At 59.4% G+C, this 15,958-nt stretch overlaps 1 protein-coding gene across 1 annotated transcript in view; it reads left to right on the top strand.

Moving 5' to 3' along the window:
- GCN1 (GCN1 activator of EIF2AK4) overlaps positions 1-13,037 on the top strand; it is a 58,312-nt gene extending 45,275 nt beyond the window's left edge. The window contains exons 43-58 of the mRNA XM_028528847.1: positions 6-123; positions 237-452; positions 1,566-1,730; positions 3,082-3,243; positions 3,515-3,607; positions 3,856-3,999; positions 4,084-4,353; positions 4,598-4,711; positions 5,175-5,405; positions 7,081-7,274; positions 7,382-7,496; positions 9,372-9,468; positions 9,858-10,006; positions 10,405-10,512; positions 11,630-11,848; positions 12,351-13,037. Coding sequence (XP_028384648.1) covers positions 6-123; positions 237-452; positions 1,566-1,730; positions 3,082-3,243; positions 3,515-3,607; positions 3,856-3,999; positions 4,084-4,353; positions 4,598-4,711; positions 5,175-5,405; positions 7,081-7,274; positions 7,382-7,496; positions 9,372-9,468; positions 9,858-10,006; positions 10,405-10,512; positions 11,630-11,848; positions 12,351-12,476 — 2,521 coding nt within the window. The 3' untranslated portion in view covers positions 12,477-13,037. The remainder of the gene's footprint in view (positions 1-5; positions 124-236; positions 453-1,565; positions 1,731-3,081; positions 3,244-3,514; positions 3,608-3,855; positions 4,000-4,083; positions 4,354-4,597; positions 4,712-5,174; positions 5,406-7,080; positions 7,275-7,381; positions 7,497-9,371; positions 9,469-9,857; positions 10,007-10,404; positions 10,513-11,629; positions 11,849-12,350) is intronic.
- The last annotated feature ends 2,921 nt before the right edge of the window (positions 13,038-15,958 follow it).

Here is a 15,958-nt window from a genome sequence, read left to right as displayed (position 1 = left end):
CTCAGGTTCAGCTCCGTCCAGCTCCTCGGGGACCTCCTGTTCCACATCTCGGGCGTCACCGGAAAGATGACCACGGAAACTGCCTCCGAGGACGATAACTTTGGGACGGCCCAGTCCAACAAGGTGCGTGCCTAGACTCTGTCCTCCTTGCCGTGCCGGCGGCCGGCACGTGCTGGGCCCTCACGCTGCGGGGGCTTCACCGCCCCGTGTTCTCTGTTGCTCTCCGCCGGCTGCAGGCCATCATCACTGCCCTGGGGGTGGACCGGCGGAACCGGGTGCTGGCGGGGCTGTACATGGGCCGCTCGGACACCCAGCTGGTCGTGCGGCAAGCGTCGCTGCACGTCTGGAAGATCGTGGTCTCCAACACTCCCCGCACCCTGCGCGAGATCCTGCCCACTCTCTTCGGGCTGCTGCTGGGTTTCCTGGCCAGCACGTGTGCGGACAAGAGGACGGTGAGTTTCCTGGGCCTCGTTCAGCAACCCCTGGCAACACTTGACCTAGCAACCCCTGAGGCCTCCTTTCAGAGGCTAGAAAGACGGGTCTGCAGAGACTGGGAGAGCACCTCGGGTCTTCTGTCTAACAGGGAGCACGTGTTTATTTACTTGGTCATTCAGCAAATGCTCATTAAGCAACTGTTATCTGCTAAGCAGGGTTGTAAGACTGGGGATGTAATGGAGAAGAGAGGCAGCCGTACTCCATGTCCTCTTGGAGCACAGTCTGGTAGATGAGATGGATGTTAATCAAATACACAAACAGGAGCTTTATGCAGTTGTGGCAAGTGCTGCATGGTGCTGCAAATGCTTATAACAGGGACATTTGACCCAGCTTGGGTGTCAGGAAAGGCTTCTGTGAAGAAGTGGTGCTTGAAGATGAAAGATTAGTAACCAGTAGTCAGGGGAGGAGGTGATAAAGGACTATTCCGAACAGAGGAAGTAGTGCTTTAGATACAAGGACGGGATGTGCAAAGGCCCTGCGGTGGGCAGGAACATGCCAACTGTAGGGGCTGAGGTCTGGAGAGAGAAGGCAGGCAGGAGCGAGCATGGTGTGAGATGCGGCTGACGTGCTGGGCTGGGGGCGGGGCAGTGTTCGTTGGGAGGAAGGGCCGGCCCCGCCAATGCTCGCTTCTGCCCGTCCCCTTCGGCCCACTCCCAGCCCCCATCCCTGGCAGACAAACTAAATATTTGGCTCTGAAGAAGGGTTTGCATGAGACCTCAGAGGAAATGGTTTTTTCCCTAAAGTGCTGGTTCCAAGTTCAGCTCCCCTTGAGCAAGGGCACAGGGTTAAGTGACTTCTAGGCTGCAGGTCTCAGTCCGGGGAAACTGGCCCTTGACTGGAGAGCACATGCTGAATTTCCTGTTCGCATGCGAGGTGCCGGCTGTTGCCTCAGGTTGTGTAGGTGTGTGTGACACCCAGATCCTCTCATCGTGTGGTGTTGTGGGGGCTCTGCAGGGGTAAGAGCATTTGGGGAAGTCCAATCAGTGACTCGGGTAAAGTCCAGGAGGTTCCAGGGCCCTCGTTCTGAAGTTCGCAGGGAATTGATGTCCTGGTCTGATCTCTGCTGACAGATTGCGGCGAGGACATTAGGAGATCTCGTGCGGAAGCTGGGGGAGAAAATCCTGCCTGAGATCATCCCCATCCTTGAGGAAGGCTTGAGGTCTCCGAAGAGCGACGAGAGGCAGGGCGTGTGCATCGGGCTGAGCGAGATCATGAAGTCCACCAGCCGGGACGCTGTGAGTGTCTTCCGTGGGCGCCGCGGGCCTTGCACCTGCAGGTGACCTGACTCCGGGCTGCTGGGCGGGTCCAGGAGGAGCTGCGTCACTAGGGACACTTCACGTCAGCCAAGTGAGGACATGCACACCTCACTCCGGAGGGCACTGCTGGCAAGCTGGCGGGGCCCATGCGGACCAGAGTTTCCTGCCCCTTAGCTTTCCTATCCGACTTGCTGGCTGAGAACTAAATGATTTCGAGGCTCTGAGTGGCCTTCGGAAATCCCAGACGGTCTTTTCCTCACCATTCTTGAGGTTGCTCTCAATTATTCCCTTGTGTCAATGTATCAGTTCAGTTGAAGTATGCGGTACCCTGTGCAGGCAAAGGGGGGTGTGCCTGTGTGTGAGGGGTGGGGAGCAGTGGGGGCAGGAAGGCTGTACACTCATTCTCAGGAGTAGAGTATATGAGGGGGAGTACCTGGCAGGTGGGAGTGTACCGTCTCCAGCAACGGTACTGTTCCCGTGGTAGTTCAGGGGCTTTGGGAGTCCTTTTCACTGACCCTACTTGCTGTCTGAGGTCACTGATCCCTGAAACCTTCCTGAAGGGTGGGTTGGGTGTGTACACGGGCTCCCGGTCGGGAGGCAGGCACCACAGTGGTGACGTGGTGGCTGGTCAGAAATGTAAGTACGTGGCCAGTGGCTTAGCCAGGGCATCCTCATCGGATTTACTGGATCTGTGTCCTGTGTGTATCAGTATAAGTATTGCATTTGGGGGTTTTATTTGCATTTGGCAAAGAATACAAGTCAGTTCTGTCACCAGAGAGTTGTGATTCCTTGAGCAGCTACTGAGTCCCCAAAGACGGAGGCCTTGCCAGTGGCAGGCCAGCTGTAACCAGCCCTTTGGTTCGCAGGCAGCTTTGCTCTGGTGGAACTGGTTGCCAGGGAAACAGAGCTGTCTTTGGCCCCACGATAGCCCCAGGGCTCCATAAAGGAGCAGGTCTTTGAGTGTGACTTGGAGAAGAACTTGAAGTTTTCCGAGAGGACAGGCGAGAAATGAGCTGGGCGAGGAGAGGCGACGCCGGGCAGCCTCGCTTTGGGCAGGACTGGAGCTCCTGCAGGGGGCGGAGAGCGTCTGGAGGCCTCAGCCTAGAAACCCAGCTGCTGATTGTGAAGTCTGGGTTTAGACGCCTCACAGGCGGATCACACACCCTCTCCGCCGTCTTAGATTTTAACGTTTCCCCTAAGACAGCCAGGCTAAAGGAAAAGCCTTGGGAGTGGGAGTGGCCCAGCTGGGCCAGAGGTTCTGGCTGTCCTTCCTGCCCCCCTGCCCACCCCCGTCCCCACCACGTCAGGTGCAGCACACGTGCTGTTGCAGGTGCTGTTTTTTTCCGAGTCCCTGGTGCCCACGGCGAGGAAGGCTTTGTGCGACCCTCTGGAGGAGGTCCGAGAGGCGGCGGCCAAGACCTTCGAGCAGCTGCACTCCACCATCGGCCACCAGGCCCTGGAGGACATCCTCCCCTTTCTGCTGAAGCAGCTGGTGAGTGGGTCTGCCACACACCCACCAGCTTGGCTCTCACCGTCTCCGTAGAAGCGAAGCACAAGGGGCTCATGGTGCCAAGGCAGCCGCGGTGTGGGCCCCGGCAGGGTGGGTGTGGTAGCAGCAGATGGGGCTCTGTGCTTCTCCTTTGACAGTGTGGGTGCAGTGCGGGAGGGAGGAGAGTGGAGAAGGAAGTCGGTGGTGGCTGGTCCAGACAGCAGAGGTGGGGACAGCAGCCAGCTCCTCAGTGTCGCCCCTTGTCCCCCCGTAGGAGGACGACAAGGTGTCAGAATACGCCTTGGATGGCCTGAAGCAAGTCATGGCCATCAAGAGTCGTGTCGTGCTGCCCTACCTCGTGCCCAAGGTAACTCCCACCCGGTGGCGGTCCCCCTCTGGCCCAGAAGGTATAGCCGCCTCATTGTTCCCGGGCCTGCTGTGGAGACCTGTGAGGAGCTCAGATACGGGGGGAGGGGGGTGGTGGGTGCAGGACGTAGGACGCCCTGGAGCGGACGCTGAGCCCTGAGCACAGGGGGGCTGCACGTGCGCCCCCAGAGCCCAGTGCAGCAGGCGTGGGCGGTGTTCCTCGAGTTGACGGCATCTGTCACTCTACAGCTGACAACCCCTCCCGTCAATACGCGGGTGCTGGCCTTCCTCTCATCTGTGGCGGGTGACGCCCTGACCCGTCACCTTGGTGTGATCCTCCCCGCGGTCATGCTGGCCCTGAAGGAGAAGCTAGGGACTCCAGACGAGCAGCTGGTGAGTGTCAGGGCCGCTCCCGGCGGTTCCCGGCAGTCCCGTCTGGCCTCGTGGTGCTCAGCCCAGCGTCCCCTGTGGTTGCAGGAGATGGCCAACTGCCAGGCCGTGATCCTCTCGGTGGAGGATGAGGTCGGGCACCGGATCATCATCGAGGACCTGCTGGAAGCCACCCGCTGCCCCGAGGTGGGCATGAGGCAGGCCGCCGCCATCATCCTCAACATCTACTGCTCCCGCTCGAAGGCTGACTACACCAGCCACCTGCGGAGCCTGGTCTCGGGCCTGATCCGCCTCTTCAACGACTCCAGCCCTGTGGTCCTGGAGGAGAGCTGGGACGCGCTGAACGCCATCACCAAGGTCAGGGCACTGCTGGCCCCACAACTGGCTTTTGGCTGTAGGCAGTTCCAGACGCCTACGAGACTAGACTCTTAAAATGACCCCCGTGTAGCTGTTACCTGGCTCCTGTATCTCTCTGTTCACGGCCACTCTCCTTCACACGCCCACCCACACCCTCCCCCCTGCTACGCTGTTGCGAAGTGGTCTCAGTAGGGCTGTGCTCAGAGCTCTGACAGCCTCTCTGCTCTGCCCTGGCTTCCCGCAGAAGCTGGATGCCGGCAACCAGCTGGCGCTGATCGAAGAGCTCCACAAGGAGATCCGGCTCGTGGGGAACGAGAGCAAAGGCGCACACGTGCCCGGGTTCTGCCTCCCCAAGAAGGTGAGCCAGGGCCCGAGGGCGGGGTGCCGGGGGCCCGCAGCCTCCCTCCGCCTTCACCCTCGGCCGGGTTGGCCAGGGGCAGCCGGGGCAGCCGTGTGTCAACTGGGCAGCGGACCAGGTGCTCTTCCTCACGTTCGCAGACCGTGTGTTCCTTCCCCGTGGTGGTCATGGGGACAGGGTTCATGCCACCTTCGGTTTAAGCTGTGGGGTGAGTCACCAAGGTGACCGCAGTGCCTGCGCCTGTGTGATAGGCCTGGTGGGACTCTTATTTTCTGGTCACCATCAAGTCAAGGCTGTTCCCCAGCTGGCAGCCTCCCCAGCTGGGATCCCAACAGCCTGTGTCAGCCTCCCATGTGGAGCTGTGCAGAGAGAGGGTGGTGATGGGAGCGCCTTGCTTTGGACTCTCAGAGGCCTGGGCCCAGTGCCTTTGAGACTCGACTCTCACGCGTGATTCTCTTGTCAGGGGGTAACGTCCATTCTCCCAGTGCTGCGGGAGGGGGTCCTGACTGGCAGCCCGGAGCAGAAGGAGGAAGCCGCCAAAGCTCTGGGCTTGGTGATCCGCCTGACCTCGGCCGACGCCCTGAGGCCCTCCGTGGTCAGCATCACCGGCCCCCTGATCCGCATCCTGGGGGACCGGTTCAGCTGGAACGTGAAGGCAGCTCTGCTCGAGACCCTCAGCCTCTTGCTGGCCAAGGTGAGCAACTGCTGGGCTCAATCTCTTGGTCCCTTTGGACCTTGGAGGATAGATCTGTCTGCAGGAGACTGGTCCAAGGTGTCCTGTGGCAGAGAGTGACAGCTTATCGTGGAGAAATGGCATAGCAGAGGGCGTGAGGAGCTCGGATTCTAGACTCACACGTCACAGTGCTCAACTACAGGCCTGCCACTGAAGGGCTGTGTGGCTGCAGTGACCTCGGGAAGGCCCTTAGCCTCTGACTGAGCCTGTGTCCTCGCTGACAGCGTGAGAGCGCTGGTGCTGCCTGCTCGCGCCGGGCCGTGAGACGGGGCCTCAGAGGAGGTAACGCCCGGCACATTCTGAGCACTCGGTGCACATTTATTGGTCTTATTTGAAGATCTACTGGTTCAAAGGAAAAAATCCAGGGCCATGTAAATACAACTAAAACGTTATTTAAGTATGCTTTCACTGTTGTTCCATTCTTCCTCCTCATGAAGGGAAAGGTAGAATCTGATGAGAGAATGAAAAGGAACTTGGAGAGCAGCTGAAGTAACTCTACTTTTTGCCAAAAGTGTAAGAAGCAAAGACCCAAAATATTAACCATTTCCGATGTTTTGGGGGGCAATAATTATAAGCCCTTTAGATGTAAAAAAAGATAAACAGAACCAAGATTTATTATAAAAAATAATGAATAACTTGAGGTTGGGAAACAAAAGTGAATTTAACATCTTTAGCATTTTTTTATTTTCCTTTTTGAGGTACGTGTGGGGAGCAACTTCCAGCTAAAAATGGGATGGTGAGCATCAGTAGCCTCCATCTGTAGAAAATTGAGCCCTTTTTTAAAAATTAGGTATCATCTTCACTTTGCCTTCTTGCCTACAAGTGGAGCCCGCCCCTCATGGAATTTGTCCCTTAGGCCCCGGGTGAGGCACCACTCGTAGGCGGGTGGCTCCCGCCTCACGTACCTGCCGCCCCCGCTCCAGTGCGCCTCCCAGCAGGCTGCAGCCGGCCGACCCCGGGGTTTGCAGGCCTGCAGGGAGCTGTTCTGGCTTTCCCATTTAGCAATAAGGAAACCCTTAGTCTTGGACGCGTCTGCGTTTTGTCACTAGTGTACCTGTTTTTCTGCAGATGGACAGGGGTTACACTGGATTTCCCGTGGGAGGAGGGGGGTGCACATGTGCACAGGGATGCCTTTCAGAGGTCGTCTGTTTCATGGGACCGTGCTGGGGGCAAATGTCAGGTGCTCGGTAGATGGCACCGTCCTTGTGCGCCCAGGTCGTCCCCCGTCTCTGACCAGGACGGTTCTTCAGCTGCGCAGACAGCGCCTGCCTGCCTGCCTGCTCTGTGACGTGTCCGGAGACAGAGGCTCCGAGTCACTGGCCCACGTGGGCAGGTCTCCGCCGGGCCAAGCTGACAGCTCTTTCTCCTCCCCCGCCACTCTTCCCCGTGCAGTGAAGGGCGCTGAAAACAAGAGGAGGCAGAGCACGACCTGCCTGCGCTGGGCTCTCCCGTGTACGGGGTACCTGTTCCCAGCCCGCGTGTGACAGCTGGTGTGTGATGGCACTTGATCCCGTCTTTACCCTGTCCTCCAGGACACCTGCTCCCAGCCCCTGCTGGTGTGTGCCGGCACTTCCGTGCCTGCAGCACGCCTGGGCCGTGCCTCAGCCGTGCTGTCGGGGGTGGGTTTTCCTCCCAGGTCGGGATCGCCCTGAAGCCCTTCCTGCCGCAGCTGCAGACCACGTTCACCAAAGCGCTGCAGGACTCCAACCGGGGCGTGCGCCTGAAGGCCGCGGATGCGCTGGGGAAGCTCATTTCCATCCACATCAAGGTGGACCCTCTCTTCACAGAGCTGCTGAATGGAATCCGTGTCATGGAGGACCCAGGTGTCAGGTGAGGGGCCGGCAGGGCTGTGCCGTGGCCAGGCCAGGCCAGGCCTGTGGGGCGGGAGCGGTCGTGAGGGAGAGCCGGGGTCTCAGCAGGGTGCATTGGTTCTGTAGGGACACCATGCTGCAGGCCCTGAGGTTTGTGATCCAGGGAGCAGGGGGCAAGGTGGACGCGGCCATCCGGAAGAACATCATCTCCCTCCTGCTGAGCATGCTGGGACACGACGAGGTACGGCTGCAGGGGCTGGTGGGCTGTGTCCTCTGGCTGGCGGCTCTGCGTCGCGTTAGACGCACTCGGTACAGCTGCCAGTGGGTCCGTAGTCGTCGCCATTCCTGACGTTCACGTCGTCCTTTGTGGTTCTCTGGCCTGTGGTTGTGGGGGGCCACGAGGCCGGCAGTACTGAGGATGACACTGTCTTACACAGGGACGAGGGAAGGGAGGGTCCTCGAGTCTCAGGTCGCTCGAGAGCTTGCTCTGCGATTGTAAACAGGTCACTCTCCCTCTCACCCCTCGCTTCCCCCTTTGTAAGACAAAGGTTCATTCATTGGTTTGGAAAGCACTTGCTGAGCAGAAGGGCTGAGCCCAGAGCTGACTAACGCGTGGTCACAGCCTTCAGGAGAATGTGTCTGGTGTCTGTCCCCGTGGGAGGCCGGAGCTCTGTGGGAGAGGGAGACTCGTGCCTGGCGCACCCACACCCTAGCCCGTGGCAGAGTCGGAGCCAGAGCCGGAGCCCTGTGACTCCCGGTCCTATCCCGGTTCTGTCGGTGTAGCCGGCCCTTCCTCCCCAGTCTGGAAACGTTTGTTAATGGCCCACTGGCTGCACAGCACCGTGGCAGGTGCAGCAGGGGCTGCGTCTGTGGGTAGGAACGTTCTCTCTCCCTTCTGCTGTGTGGCTGGACTTGATCTGTGGGGCTGGTCTCTGGGGAATGGCCTTTGGGTTCACGCGTGCACTGCGTTGCACGCCCACACACGGGCCGGCCCTTGCCACCGCCGCACCTGTCACGGCTCCTCGGGTCTGGTCTGACCCCCAGCCCCGCCTCCCTGACTGCAGCCCGCCTTCCCCGCGGTTCCCCAGGGAGGCTACCTTCTTTCAGTCACAGTCTGTCAGGGTTTTACAGGGCCCTAGACAGTGGAAGCAAAAGTGAGTATTTAAACCAATTTGCATTTCACCACAATGGAGCTTAAAATAGATCCTGTTGGAGAGCGTGAGCGTTGGAGGAGCCATCTTTAGCTCCCCTGGGCACCTGGGCTTCCGCTCGGAGCTCGGGGGCCCAAAGTGCTGGCCGACAGACCCCCCTCCTCCCACTCAGAACCTCCCCTGGGCCGAAAGTGGCAACTCAGGGGGCCACCCCGGCATTAGCCTCCCCGTGGGTCGTCGAGTCGCTGGTCGGTGGTGTGGTTGGTGTGGGGGGAGGTGCGTCAGGCTGGCACTTGCTGTTACTGCGGCATAGAACCTGACGTCCACTCGCTCAGCGTCCCGTCGTCAGCCGACTGGGGAGGAGCCGTGTGTGAGTCTGACTGCGATTTCAACTGAAAACGCTTGGCCTTGGCCTGTCTTCAGATGCTGGGTTGACTAGTGGCTTCAGTGTGACTTTCTATGACAAACCCTAATATAGGTGGCAGTGGCACACCCACATAGAGAGCAGCGAGTCCCCCTGGACACCCAGGATTGTGGGGGGGAAAAGAGCTCAAGGGGTTCTCCAGCTGGGTGGGCAGGGGCTCCCCTCTCTGTGGCCCTCCCTGCCTCTCAGGGCTGTTCATAGTACTTGAGATAATGGTGTGGGGCATGCAGACTTCCTAAGAAGCGAGGTGCTGTGGAAAGATAGTCGTTACTGCCGTTACGGCAGTGATGACCAGGTGCCCACCCTGGAGGTTCATAGTTAAGCAGGGTGTTGGGTGAGTAGTTTTCACTCCGCATCAGTGGCATTTGTAGTGAGTGGCCACCCTGGTCGGGCAGCAGGGGCACCAGAGCCTGGAGAAAGGGCAGCACCTCGAGCTCCTGAGTTGCTGGTCTGCTGTCCGCCCTGGGCACTGTCACCCGGGTGACGGTGGAGCTGGTGGGATGGCTGGCGCCACCTTTCAGCCCCTTCTCTGCTCCGCCAGGACAATACCCGCATCTCCTCGGCTGGGTGCCTCGGGGAGCTGTGTGCCTTCCTGACCGAAGAGGAGCTGAGCGCCGTTCTTCAGCAGTGCTTGCTGGGTAGGTATTTTGTGCACTGCGGGGTGGCTTCCCAGTTGAGCCTCTCAGCCCTGGGAGAGAGCCGCGGACACCTGTCTCCCCTTCCCCTCAGAGGGAGTTCTGGCAGCTGGACTGCCCTCTCCTTGGGACTCCAGCTGTTAAAACAAAAGTTTCTAGTGCCCCTGTAGCCCTGAGTGTCTGCTCGAAGGACACAGCTGGAAGTCTGAAGTGGTTTGCGGGATCCTCTCCTTAACGTGCCACTGTGGGCAAGGAGGCCCGAGTGCAGTGTGGACCGGGGTTCCCACCAGGATGAGTTGGCACGCTAGTCTCTCGGAGGTGGGGCAGGCCCGTGGGCTTGGAGGGGACATGCTGTTAAGTGCCGGTTGACCCCACTGTGTCCTTCCACCCAGCGGACGTGTCTGGCATCGACTGGATGGTTCGGCACGGGCGGAGCCTGGCCCTCTCCGTGGCTGTGAGTGTGGCTCCCAGCAGACTCTGCACAGGCAAATACAGCAGCGAAGTTCAGGACATGATCCTCAGCAACGCCATGGCAGACAGGGTAAGGCTACGCGGCAGCCAGACCAGGCCGCCCCGCCCCCGGCCAGACTCCTCTGCCGTTGGTAGCTTGTTGTGCCCTCGGACCAGTCACTGCTCTCCCTGGCCCCAGTTTCATCATCTAAACAGCGAGTGGTTTGGGTCGAACCGTCTACGGGTCCTTTCCAGGGAGAAAGTCTCTGAGCCCTGTTCCCGGGACCAGTGACGTGGACTTTGCTCGTCTGCCTCCGGCCAGGGCAGCCTGTCGGCGGGGGGTTGTCGAGGAGTCTTGGGTGTGGGGTCGGGTGGCTGCTGGTGCAGAGCCGGGATCCCGGAGAGTCCTGGGGAACGGGGTCGTGCCTTGCCCTGCTGCTCCAAGGAAGGAAGGAGGCTGCCCTTTGTAGCTCTCTCCTCCCTCCACAGATCCCTATTGCGGTGAGCGGGGTCCGAGGCATGGGCTTCCTGATGAAGCACCACATTGAGACGGCAGGAGGACAGTTGCCCGCCAAACTCTCCAGCCTGTTTGTTAAGGTGAGCGGGGCCCACTGGCCTGTGGGAGGGCCCCTGACCCAAGAGCACCGCAGGTGAGCGCCTGGACTGGCCGTGCCCCGGGGACTTCTCCCCGGGGAGCCCGAGGCACCTCTCCGAGCCCTGAGGGATGGAACACAGACTGGCTGTGTGTGCATTTCCTCCAGCCTTTGTCAGGTTCTCAAACAGGCCTGTGACCCCAGTCAAGAGCCAGTATTTTAAGCACTTTTCCCTAGGCGCCCTGATTTTGTAAAACCAGGGACGCGCCTCCCTTTAGTGGGCGTGGCACCTGCTGGCGTGGCTGCTGTGGGGCATACACGCCGGGAAGCCAGACAGTGGGGCCCCCGCAGCCTGTGTAACACAGCGCGCTTCTCAAACGTTACTGCACGCACGAGTCAGGACCAGAACCTGCGACTTAAGAGATGTGACCAGGCTTGAGATTCTGCCTCTGGCCAGTCCCCAGGCCGTGGCGGTTTGCTGGTGCACGGACCTCGCTTTGAGCAGTGAGTGAGGTCCCCAAGGGTGGAGGCCCCCACCCTGCAGACCCCCAGATCCCTGCTGAGTGTTTTCAGGGCCTCTGCAGACATCTCCCTGAAGGAAGCTCTTCATCAGCATTTGTTTACTGAGGCCCTGCTGTGCCCGAGGCTGGGCTGGACCCCGGAAGGATAGAGACAAACCAGGCAGACAAGATCTTGAGTTGGGGGTGCGCAGAGAGCCGGGGGGAGTGTGCTGACCTAAATGGGGCCGTCAGGAGAGACCTCTGAAGGCTGGCGTTTGGACTGAGGCTGGAAGCGTGGACACAGAGGAACCCACCAAGCGAGAATCTGGGGCAAGCACGTCCCAGGCAGGGGACCCGCCAGTGCAGAGGCCCGAGGCAGGAGGGTGCACGGTGCGTCTGAGGAAGTGAAAGCCCGGTGCAGGCCAAGAATAGCGAGCACGGGGAGAGTGGCACGAGATGAAGTAGCATCCCACCCTGTCACCTTCCCACGCGAGGGGAGGCATCGAAAGGGAGCAGTGGGGCCAGTCTCCGTGATGGAGAGAGTGTCGGGGGGGAACGGGGGCTTCTTTGAGAAACAGACCAGACGTGCCTGCCTGAAACAGCCTGTGCGCCTCTTCGCAGTGTCTGCAGAACCCGTCCAGCGACATCAGGCTGGTGGCCGAGAAGATGATCTGGTGGGCAAATAAGGACCCGCTGCCTCCCCTGGACCCCCAAGCCATCAAACCCATCCTCAAGGCTCTTCTCGACAACACCAAGGATAAGAACACCGTCGTCAGGGCCTACAGCGACCAGGCGATCGTCAACCTCCTCAAGATGAGGCAGGGCGAAGAGGTGTTTCAGGTGGGAGCCTGGGACTGGAGCGCCCCCCAGGGCAGGCTGTGGGGGCTCGTCCTGCAGGTCTCCTGCGGGACAGTGTTAAACGCCCTGCTCTTCCGTGCGCCCCTGTGTGTGTGAGTGTGGGGGGTCCGACCGTGACCGGGTGGCTGGTCTAGTGCCCGGAAACAGTCCTCTCTTCCTGTTTTGGCAACAGAGCCATTTTTTTCTGATCAAATGTCATGTGGCACCCAAACCTGTGAAACATGTGCTGGCCGGGCTGCCCGTCAAAGTTCACTGAGCCCCGAGCCTGGGCCATGGTCAGAGCGCTGCAGGCCCAAGCCACTGCCAGCGTGCTGTGCAGCGAGTGGTGGTCTTGGCCTTCCCTGGAGCCAGGTGATCGGACTTGGCCAGGTCGCCCTCTGGCTCTGGCTCTGGCTCTGAGGTTAACACTCATTTCAGTCTTCGGTCGGAGAAACCTGAAGCCTTGTTTTCTGACTCTGCCCCCTCGTTTCCGTCTTTTCCACAGTCCCTCTCCAAGATCCTGGACGGGGCCAGCTTGGAGATGCTGAACGAGTGCAACCGAAGGTCGCTGAAGAAGCTGGCCAGCCAGGCCGACTCCACGGAGCCAGTGGACGACACCATCCTGACCTGAGGGGCCTGGGCCCCGGGAGCATCTCGGCTCCACCTCTTCATGCGGTGTTTTCATTCTTGAAAACACGCCTGTTCCAGCGGGGAGCTTCGGAGATGGCACTCCCAGAGAGTATTTTACTACATCAACAGACCGCAGCCAAAGCCTTAAATCAAACCCACACGCGACTGAAGACGCCTCCTCCACCGCCCTCCCGCCCCTCCGGAGAGGAAAGTGCTCGGGCGCGAGCCTCCCCAGACGGAGGCCCAGGGCCGGTCGTCCAGGGCAGCACGGCCGGTCAGGCCTCGGCTGCTGCTTCTGGGTTCGAGCAGCTCTGGTTCCAGAGCCGGCGCTGCCAGCCTGTGGCCCAGGGCCTGAGTGGGGCGCCGGACTGCGTCGGCTTGCCCAGCGTGGTGTGTCTTGGTGTGGCTTTTCCGTGTTGTGTGGCCCAAGTAGATCTGACCCCTGTCGGGTGAACACGATACTCATGACGCCTTGGAGTTCACAGGTCGGGGAAGGGTGACAGGTTTAAAGGCAGGTTGTTTGAAGGAGGAATGTTTAATAAAGGCTTTGATTAAATCTTGACATAAGCCGATTTTTAAAACTCTCCGGACACCCGTTAAACACGAAGCCTCCTGCATCTGGGATAAGGCAGGCTGGCGGCTGTTGCATGAAGCGGCCGCAACACTCTGCCTCTGGGTGTGCTCTCTTCCTGTCGGAAGTGGCATAGGTGTCTGTAGACTCCTCTGTCCTGGGGTCCGGTCTGGAAAGCTGTGCGGCCAGGCCTGCGACCTTACCTGGAGTGGGGAATGAGCCACTCCCTGCTCTGTCCTGACACAGGGACGTGGGGAGCTTCTGCAGCCAGGCTTTAAAGAGCTCCCTGTTTCCTCTGTGGAGCGGGAACCCCGCTCCTGCGGGCGGAGGACTTGCAGGGGAAGTCAGAGTGGCAGCTCAGCATCTGCTCCTTTATGAATGACTTCCTTCCTCCTGGTTCTTAGAAGGCTCGTGATCCCTGCGTCCTGTCTGGTGGCACACACCCTGCTGGGCTTAGTGACGCAAGTGTTTCTGGGCCGTTTTCCCTGGTCACAGTGTGAAATAAACCTCTATTAAAATTACGGATCAGAGCTGCAAAAGGAGGAAACGTCAAACGTGGAGGTAGTGAACTCCCTTTTGCAAAGGTCCAGAGAGTGCTACACCAGAAACAGCCAGGCCTTGCTTGTTAATAATGTGGCAGAGGTAGAAAGGCCTGTGACTCAGCACTTCTGATAGATAGACGAGGTGACCTCTTAAGATATTTCTGATGAAATCCTTGCTTTCGATGCCTACGCCTTGCATGTCACAGGACTTTCTATTTTCTTGCAGCAGACCTGGTCTCAGCTGGCTCAGTGTAACTGTAGAGTCCCAGCGCTGGAAGGGACCTTGAGAGGTCAGCCGAGTCTCCACAGTCTCCATAGCCAAAGCGGCCAGTGGTTTCAGCTTTTGGTAGTCATGGCAACTGTAACTGTTCCCCGCTTCTGGGATGCAGTCATCGGCGTCTTCCCGGCTGCCTGGGGCATACGTCCAGCAGGCTGTCTGCACATGTGGCCGGCGCTGCCGGTTAGCCACGGGGAGGTAGGTGAGGTTTCTGGGTGAGGGGCTGTAAGCTGGGAACCTCTGCTAAGCCCCTGTGGTGGTCTTTGGTGTTTCCTGTGGGGTCTTCGCACTGATGCCGGGTCCACCTCTGGTGTTCAGCCCACACTCTGACATTGGGAGGGGCCCCTGAGGTCCTTAGAGGTGGGAGACATTCCACCAAATCTGAAGGGAAAACAGCAGGTTCCAGTTCCAGAAACTGGAGGCGGACAAGTGCCCTCTGTTCAGGGTGGGCGGGCGGGCGACTCGAGGCTCCAGAGCACGGCGAGTCTCACTCCTGAGTGTGGAGGGGCATGCGGGCCCCCAGGGAGGGAGCTCTGAAGGGCTGTCCCGGTCCTGACCGTGGAGCTGACGGAGAGGCATGGTCGGCTCAGACTGAACACCCCGGAGGAACTGGCGCCAGAAGCAGCGCTGTCCGCCCTGGTGGTTGGTGTGGCTGTGCAACCTCGGGCAAGCCTGCCAGCCGCGTCGGCCGGTTTTGTCACCTATAAATGGGGAATTGGGAATGGAAGCTCTCTCAAAATCTCTGTTCTCCAAGTTGCCCTTTAGGGGTTAATAGTAATTGTAACAGATGACATTTGGCATTTTTTCATTTAATCTTCTCAGCCTATGAGGTGGGTTGTCTCGTTACTAGTGTTTCCCAGAGGAAACTGAGGCACAGAGAAGTCACTTGCCCAGGGTCACGTGGCTAATAAACGGCAGTCCGCCTCCATAGCTCAGATCCTCAGCCTTGCTCTTCCTTCCGTGCTGGCTGGTGAGGCAGGAGCCTTGCTCATTCATAGGAACAGTGTTTCTGAGCCTTTTCTGTCCCGGAGCACTCCCTGGCAGCCAGCGCCCAGCGGCTGCCACCCTGCCACTGCTCCGGATGGCCGGCCATCGGCTCCTCCACCCCAGGCCTTGCCCAGCTGCTCTGCAGCCTGGTCGGCAACACCTCACCCCGTTCCCCGGACACTCGCCAGGAAGGTCTTTAGAAGAGACATTTATTGTCTCAAGACTTTCAGTGGCCCCCCGGAGAGAGGGTGCCCCTCCTTCTCTGCCATGGCCCTGAAAGGCAACGATAGGGCAGGCCCTTGGCCAGCCCGGGGAGGCGGGACAGCATTCTCAGTCCTTCCTCTCACCCTCGGAACCTCGGGGATCCTGAGCGTCGAGGTTATTTTAAAATGTGGGAAAGCATGACACGTCACACCCCTTCTGGGAACCAAACCCACAGGTTAAGCTGCCCGGTCACACTGCCGTGGTGCCAGGGGCTCAGGAGAGTGGCAGAGGACATGCCGGAGGGACTCTTTTATTTGCAGGGACTTGGAGACACTTTACTGAGGGCAGATGTTGAAACAAGTTGGCAGTTAGGAGTGTTTTTCATATATAAGTATGGGCCTGTGTGGATGTGTCTTAGACTGCCTTCGAGCCTTTCTAAATTCGAATGGGGAGAAATAAGCAGCCAAACCTAAAAGATCTAGGTCCTAAATATTTTTGAGGAAATGCGGGTAGCGCTTTCGAGTCCTAGTACAGCGTACTGTGTGTGGCGGAGCCGCACGGATTCTGAGGTCAGGTTTGAACCTCAGCTTTGCCACTTTGGGGTCACCCACGTGACCCCCAGTGTGTTCCCGGGGCGTCCTTGTGTCACGTGTCTGCACGGTGACGGTCCGGTCTCACAGGCCTGCCTGCGGCGAGTGACGATGCACGCTGCCCGGGCCGGGACACACAGGTGCACGTTCGCAGCTGCTGCGAGTCGTGTGAGGTGTCAGCAGAGAGAAATGGGACACCAGCCGGGCGCCTGTTCCCACCCGGGGCGTGTCACCGGGACAGCCCTCTTGTCGTCGTTGGGGTGAACCTGCTGGGCCCAGGGTTTGCAGCTGTGTTGGTGACTTTTTGAGCCT

The sequence above is a fragment of the Phyllostomus discolor genome, chromosome 13 (genome assembly GCF_004126475.2).
Source record: "Phyllostomus discolor isolate MPI-MPIP mPhyDis1 chromosome 13, mPhyDis1.pri.v3, whole genome shotgun sequence".
NCBI classification, from domain to species: domain Eukaryota; kingdom Metazoa; phylum Chordata; class Mammalia; order Chiroptera; family Phyllostomidae; genus Phyllostomus; species Phyllostomus discolor.
The sequence above is the reverse complement of the archived record's forward strand: the minus strand, read 5'-3'. Positions and strand labels throughout refer to the sequence as shown.